Source organism: Zonotrichia leucophrys, unplaced genomic scaffold (assembly GCF_028769735.1).
Source record: "Zonotrichia leucophrys gambelii isolate GWCS_2022_RI unplaced genomic scaffold, RI_Zleu_2.0 Scaffold_160_108128, whole genome shotgun sequence".
NCBI lineage: Eukaryota > Metazoa > Chordata > Aves > Passeriformes > Passerellidae > Zonotrichia > Zonotrichia leucophrys.
The window spans coordinates 77,265-85,096 of record NW_026992365.1 but is presented as its reverse complement, the minus strand read 5'-3'; the positions used below and the strand labels follow the sequence as shown (position 1 = coordinate 85,096).

The window sequence follows — 7,832 nt, the reverse complement described above, 5'->3', positions numbered from 1 at the left end:
GAGATTTCAAAAGTGCATTCAACTGAATATGTTCTATTTAAAAAGACACTGAGAAAACATTTTTTAGGTCCTGTTTACGTTTTTTTTTTTCCCCTTCTTAATAGCAATCTCCAGTTGACACAGAATCCAAGTACCTCCTCATGCAAGTTGAATAGATATGAAAATCAAGACACTTCATGGCTGACAATCAATCAGACTCTGTCCCTAACCCCACCCCACCATTTCCCCCATCCAAACCCTGGCACTCAGAGCAGCCTTGTGCAAATCTGAGCTCCCTCCAGCCCAGGCTGCACCTGCAGCTTTCAGCTCCTTGGCTCCAACTCCCACCTGCTTTCCTTGGAGAAGGAGCTGCCCGAGACACAGAGGGATGTTCATTTCTTGTCAGCCAACAAGGCCAAGAGAAGGCACAGCTCCATCAAATGCAAAAGTCATCCCTTTGCTGGATATTAAATCCACTTTCCACAGCAGACAGTCTCAGAGCAATGGAAAACACCTTCTGTGCCCAGCACAGATCCCAAGGTCCCCCAAACCCTTCCTGCCACAATTCTGCCCAGATTTGCTCTTTGCAAACATAACTCACACACTGAAGTCAGGAGCTCCCTCCATGGCCAGAGGGAGGAAAAGGGAGAAAGGGGATGAAGAGCTCTCTTGTGCAGAGCCAAGGTCCAAGTGCAGCCCCTGCAGTGGGAACCACAAGTCATCAGGTTTGTGTCCTTTGGGGCCAGGGCCTTGTGACACTCAGAGGCACAGAAAGATTCCTAGCCAACAAACACAAGTTGAAGATTTGAACAGTTTAATAACCATCACAGCTCTTCCTCAGCTCTCTGTGATGTCCCAGCAGCATCTGACATGACCACCATCCCCAAGGGATATCCGTACAGGAGCAGTTAAAGACAAAGACATAAGAATATGGAATTCTGTGTTAAAAACAATTAGGATGTTGACTAATATTTATTTGAACATCAGGAAGATCGGGCAACTCCCTGAAGCTCAAAGCATGAAACCAGTCAGCTGAGAGGCCCTTGAACGTCCAGATAACATCTGGAGGAGAAAATCTGGGAGCAGTTGGAAAGTCAGAGATCCCTCTGGTCTAATTAAGACATGTCCTTAGACACAGCCCTTTCAACAGGAGAACTGGAAACACTTGATGGAAAAGAAAGAGAATAAATATTAGGCTGAATATTGGTGACACAAGGTGATGGGAAGAGCAGTATTTGTTCTCCTGCCATCAGTACACTTCCAGGAAATCCCTGTTCCTGGTGGGAAAACTGCCATTTCTTCTAAGTACTCAAATGACCCAGAGAATAAAGATTTGCTTGTATATTATGAAACTAACAGGTTTGCAGGTGTGAGATAATGTGTCCTTGATTTTCTTAAAACATGATAAAGAAATGGACAGTGAGCCAGGAGAGATAGAGAACGTAGTCTCAAAGGAATGTGGATGAGTTAATGCTATAGTTTAACCAATAGATTGCTTGGCTTACAGAATATTTATAAGCTTATTATTTGTTGTATAAGTGTTTGATATTTGTTCAATAAAGTGGGCCATGATGAACCAACTGGTCCCTTTCCTTCAACATAATGGTGACCTGAACGCTGACCCCTCTCGTCTCGACTAAAAGAAAAAGGGGGAGAGAGCACGCCACGGTCGAGGAAGTTGGAGCTGGGTCTCGTTTGCAGCCGAGACGGTGCCGGAATTTTGAAGCACCCTTGGGGTTCACATCGGTGACTCAAGCCATTACGTGCTGCCGGAGCCTGGAAAGGGCGCTCACGAAATAGGTATGAAAAGGCAAGCAGCATATAAGTTATTTGCCGCGTATCTAGAATGGCAAGAGATAAAGGGGATAAATTTGTTATTAGCCTACGAATACGCTGAAAAAACTTTCCTTAACCCACAAACGGTCTATGAACTCTCAGAACGGAGAAAATCTGGACATATACTGTGGGAAGCAGTGTTAGATGACAAGCCAGCAAAAAAACTGAGCCAACCATGGCAAGTAATGCACCACACACTGCTTCAACATATTTCTGAATGCAAAGCAGCCGCGGTTCGGGACGCCTGCCAAGCTGTCCTGCTCCAAGCTCGGCATGGGCGCAGCGGTGGAAGCCGAGCCGAGCCAGCCGCCGCGGGAGCCGCCGCGGGAGCCGCCGGGGAAGCCGCGCCCATAAGCCGGGATGCGAGCCCAGCAGCCGTGGAGGCCGAGAGCGAGGGGAGCCGCGCCGCGCCGAGCCGAGCCCGGCGCGGCGGGGTCGCCCGCTCCGACACAAGCGCCGCGGGACCAGAGCGCTTTTTCCAGCGGAGCGCTTCTCCCTCTGACCCGCAGCGGGCAAGGGCTTCGGTGTGAGACCTTAACAGCCGTAATAATCGTAACTCTTGTCAACAAAAGGAAAAGATTCCTGCTGCAATTAAGAGATCAGTGATGGTAAATAAACGACACCAAAGACTGTTGCGCCAGCGTTTATCACCTAAGTTAGAAGAACCCTTTTGTTTTTTTTAGCAGAGACTGTGAAAGAGAAATCAGCTTAGTGAATGCGGGAGTCAAATTTCGGCCGATTTGGCTTGGTATTCGTTATGCTGTCTTGGTGTCACCGGTATTGCCACAGACTCTAAACACTAGAAGCATAGACTTTAATTAGTAGAACATCAAACTCTGAAATTATGTTTTGAAAAGTTTAAAAATGTTAAAAATGTGTTAAAATAATTGTAGAAGTAAGATATAACGAGTGTGGTTTTTTGTGTTTTTTAAGCCTTGTTTAAATGTGGTAAAGGTAAAAGCAAACACTGAATTCAAAAGAATTATTTTACAGGTATACCTTAAACAAACTCCTTAAGTTTAAGTGCATTCAAAGATAAAAATGCTGCAGCAAACACGTAAAAAGAGTTGGTTTAGTTTAGTATTTTAGAAGCAGACCTGTAAGTTATATTAAATGTTGTGTTTTATTTTTATAGTGAGTTTTATTTGTTACTAAGTAGCTTGAGTTAAGTTATCTGTTAAGTGCTGTTGAATGTTAAATACTGTTAAGGTTAAGTTTCGTTAAGTTTTTTGTTAAGATTAAATTATATTAGGTTTAAGCTAAGTTAGATTCTGTTAAGTTTGAATTATATTGGGTTTAAGTTGTATAAAATTTAAAGTCAGTTAAGTTTTGTTAAGGTTTTCTTAAATTTAAATACTTTAAGTGTTTTAAGTGCTATTAAGTTTAAGTAATGTTAGATAGATTTATGTTTTTACGATAGGCGTTTGTTTTATGACTTGTGTGTAGAGTGTTGTTATAAATATTAGAAAAACTTTAGTTAAAGACAATCAGAATTTGCTGTTTAAAAATAGAGAGCAAACTATTTTTAGCTTATTTTTGTGAGTTATATTAACACACCTGAGTTTTGTTTGAGCTTTATAGTATATAGAATTCTTTTTTATATCTGTTGTATAGCATATCTTATAAGTAGTGATAGCCTTTTTGGGTTTGTTTCCCTAGTTTAGATCCCTTGTAAGAGAAAAACCTTACTAACTGAAAATACTGTTTAGTTGTTAGAATTGTCTATTTTTGTGTTGCAAAGAATGTGACACACTTAACCCATAGAACTTTTCTTTTTTTTTTTAAATAAAAACAGGGGAGATGTTGGGAATTTAGTTGTTAGAAAATAAAAAAGTATAAGATCATAGTTAGTTCCAAATTTTGCAGGTGTGAGATAATGTGTCCTTGATTTTCTTAAAACATGATAAAGAAATGGACAGTGAGCCAGGAGAGATGGAGAACGTAGTCTCAAAGGAATGTGGATGAGTTAATGCTATAGTTTAACCAATAGATTGCTTGGCTTACAGAATATTTATAAGCTTATTATTTGTTGTATAAGTGTTTGATATTTGTTCAATAAAGTGGGCCATGATGAACCAACTGGTGTCCTGGTCCCCTTCCTTCGACACTGAGGTGTGTGCTGGAATTGAATGCCCAACATTGCTCATTCTGTGATTCGGGGAACCAGCCACGGAGCAGTTGTGAGAGCCTGGGAATAATGGAATCAAGGGGCCATCGCTCCATTGCAAGGATTCTGGGAACTGAGGGAACAATTGTGACACTGTGGTGCCCCATGGAACCAAGGGTCCCTGGTGACACTGCAGGATCTTGTGTCACCAGGGCTCCATTGTGACATTGCAACACCAAGAAATTCATTGTGGCACTCTGAGGCCTCATGGAACCAAGAAGCCTCTGTGACGCTGCAGGGCCTTGTGGAATCATGCAGAGCATTGTGACAGAGCAGGACCTGGTGTCATGATGGGGCCATTGTGACACTGCAGGGCCCCATGGAACCAAGAGGCCAGGACTGCTCCTCAGGGACTCCTGGAAAGAAGGTAACATGTTTGATACCATGGTCGCCCTTGGGACCAAGAGGCCATTGTGACACAGTGGAACCAAAGAAAACATTGCTGCACTGCCAGACCTCATGGAACCAAGGATCGATTGTGACACTGCAGGGCCTTGGTGGGGCCCAAGGATCCAAGGGACTTTGTGACACTGGGAGGGCTCATGGAATCATGGAGACCATTGGGACACTCAGAGGCCTCATGGAACCATGGTGATACCAATTTGTCTGGGAGTGTAGATCTGCTGGAGGGTCCTAGACAGGCTGGATCTAGGGGACAAATCCAACAAGGTGAGGTTTAACAAGTTCAGGTGCTGGGTCCTGCAATTTCACGACAACAACCCCTGCAGCACTACAGGCTGGGCACAGTGGCTGGACAGCAGCCAGGCAGAGAGGGACCTGCAGGGACTGATGGAGAGCAGGCTGGACATGAGCCAGCAGTGCGCCCAGGTGGGCAAGAAGGCCAGTGGCTCCTGGCCTGGATCAGCAATGGTGTGGCCAGCAGGAGCAGGGCAGTGATTCTTACCCTGCACTCAGCACTGCTTGGGCAGCACTTTGAGTGCTGTGACCAATTCTGGGCTCCCAACTTAGCAAGTACATGGAGGGGCATGTCCAGAGAAGGGCAACAAGGCTGGTGAGAGGTCTGGAACACAAGTCCTGTGAGAGGCAGCAGAGGGAGCTGGGGTTGTTTATCCTGGAAAAGAGGAGGCCCAGGGAGAAAAGGCAGTGTCAGGGCACAGGTGAGAAGGGGAACTGGAAGTTCAGCAGCCTCAGTGTCCTGCCAGCTCAGCCAGGCCCACGGGAACATTGGGGTCCACGACCAACTGGGACCACTACAGAGACCCCCTGGAAAGAACAATCACTCCTGGGATGGATCCAGAATGTTGTGGCCAGCAGGAGCAGGGCAGGGATTCTTCCCCTGTCCTTGGGGGCACTGGCTGGTTGGCTGGTCCAGCACCTCGAGTGCTGTGTCCAGTTCTGGCCCTTCGAGTTTAAGAAGGACATGGAGGGCCTGGAGCGTGTCCAGAGAAGGGCAACAAGGCTCGAGAGAGGTCTGGAACACAAGTTCTGTGAGGAGTGGCTGAGGGAGCTGCTGGGGTTGTTTATCCTGGAAAAGAGGAGGCCCAGGGAGACAAGGCAGTGTCAGGGCACAGGTTGGACTTGATGATCTCCATGGCCTGTTCCACCCTTGCTGATTCTGGGATTCTCTGAATCCACCCTTGGAGCAGTTTCAGGATGAGCCCTGGGCCTCCTCTTCAGAAGCTCCAGCAGCCCAGGTCCCTCAGCTTCTCCTGCCAGCCCCAAAGCCCATCCTGTCAGTCCTGCAGAGCCTCTGCAGCTCCTCCTCACTGCCCAGAACAGGGAGCCCCAGAGGCAGACACAGCAGCCCAGATGTGCCCCCCTGGCCTGGGGTGCCTCTGGCAAGGGAGCAGCAGGAGGCACTGCAGGAGCCTGCAGACAATTCCTGCAGCACTTGTAGGATGGTCCTGCTCCCCAAGGGACGTTCCCATGGGGCCAAGTCAGGAACTGCAATGGGGAGTGGGGCCAGAGAGGAAAGGGCAAACAGGGATGGGCTGTTTGCAGGGGATGAAACAGGGGTGGGCAACAGGAAGAAATCTGGACCAGGAAAGAGGAAGGAAAGCAAAGGTGAAGCAAAGGAAATGCTCGGGGCAGTTAGGGGGTGGCTGCCAGGCAGCCCTGGCTCTGAGAAACAGCACCTGCAGTAGTGGGATAGGAAACTCCCAGCTGATGGGAACAAACTTTCTGGCTGACTGCAGAGGCCAGGACAAAGCTGAGTGGTTTCCCTGGTGTCCCCCAGCCCTTGCTGGCCCCAGGGGCTGATGGCATTTGTGCTCCCTCAGGTTCATGTCCCCACACCAACAGCATGGGGATGCTCCCCCTGCTGTGTGCAATGCAAACAGGGGCTCCTGAGCCAGTGCTGCCGTGTCTGTGCCTGCAAGGATGGGGCACCTGTGTGAGCTGGGGGAGAGGCCAGGTTTGCAGAGGGGGGGATGTTGTTGGCAGCTCCATGAGGAGCACTGCCACCCCCAGGGCTGTGCCCGGCCCCGAGAGCACTCAGGCCCTACAGCAACACCAGGGCCACCAGGGCAGCAGGGCAGGGCCACAGCAGCAGCACTGGCAACACCAAGTGCTGCTGCTGCTGGGCACAGCTGCTGGGCCAGCACTGATCTGCCCCCAGCTCTTCACACAGACATTGCTGCTGCAGCTCCAGAGAAGGCAACAAAAGGGCATCTCTACAAAAAACTGCTGGGAGATCTTTTAGTTACTTTAAAGGCACCAAGAGCTCATTGACACAGTTTGTGGCCACAGGGAAGGTGGAGAGAAACAAAATGAGAAATGGCAAAAACAATTATATTTATTAGTTAACAAGATTTAAAAAGTAAAATAAAAAGAGAAAGAACCTCCAAAATGAAAATAACAAGAAGGATCAAAGATCACTTTCATTTCAAGTGATTTGCAGAAATTGGCCAGCAGTTTATTGTTTCTGAAACCATCCAGTCATCAGTTTCCACACTGCAGCCTTGAGCTCCTGGTTTCTCAGGCTGTAGATGAGGGGATTCAGGGCTGGAGGGACCACTGAGTAGAGGACTGACAGGGTCACATCCAGGGATGGGGAGGAGATGGAGGGGGGTTTCAAGTGAGAAAACACAGCAGTGGTGAATAACAGAGAGAGCACAGCCAGGTGAGGAAGGCAGGTGGAAAAGGCTTTGTGTCGTCCCTGCTCAGATGGGATCCTAAGCACAGCTCTGAAGATCTGCACATAGGAGAAAACAATGAATACAAAACAACCAAATGATAAAGAGGCAGTAACAGCAAGAAACCCAAGTTCCCTGAGGTAGGATTTAGAGCAGGAGAGCTTGAGGATCTGTGGGATTTCACAGAAGAACTGGCCCAGGGCACTGCCATGGCACAGGGGCAGGGAAAATGTACCGGCAGTGTGAATGAGAGCATTGAGAAAGGCACTGGCCCAGGCAGCTGCTGCCATGTGGGCACAAGTTCTGCTGCTCAGGAGGGTCCCGTAGTGCAGGGGTTTGCAGATGGACACATAGCGGTCGTAGCACATGATGGTCAGGAGATAGTACTCAGCTCCAATGAAGAACAGAAAGAAAAAGAGCTGAGCAGCACATCCTGAGTAGGAGATGTTCCTGGTGTCCCAGAGGGCATTGTGTATGGCTTTGGGGACAGTGGTGCAGATGGAGCCCAGGTCAGTGAGGGCCAGGTTGAGCAGGAAGAAGAACATGGGTGTGTGCAGGTGGTGGCTGCAGGCTACGGCGCTGATGATGAGGCCGTTGGCCAGGAGGGCAGCCAGGGAGATGCCCAGCAAGAGGCAGAAGTGCAGGAGCTGCAGCTGCCGCGTGTCTGCCAATGCCATCAGGAGGAAGTGCCTGATGGAGCTGCTGTTGGACATTTGCTGTGCCTTAGCATGGGGATCTGTAACAAAAGAAATCAT

General features: G+C 48.3%; 1 protein-coding gene across 1 annotated transcript; it reads right to left on the bottom strand.

Moving 5' to 3' along the window:
* Positions 1–6,857: 6,857 nt before the first annotated feature.
* LOC135461066 (olfactory receptor 14J1-like) lies at positions 6,858–7,622 on the bottom strand. Its single transcript, XM_064738052.1, has one exon. The coding sequence runs from the start codon at positions 7,620–7,622 to the stop codon at positions 6,858–6,860; it is 765 nt and encodes a 254-aa protein (XP_064594122.1).
* Between the last annotated feature and the right edge of the window lie 210 nt (positions 7,623–7,832).

Excerpts from the sequence above, each read along its gene's own strand:
- LOC135461066 (XM_064738052.1), bottom strand. The coding sequence starts at position 7,622 with ATGTTCTTCTTCCTGCTCAACCTGGCCCTCACTGACCTGGGCTCCATC.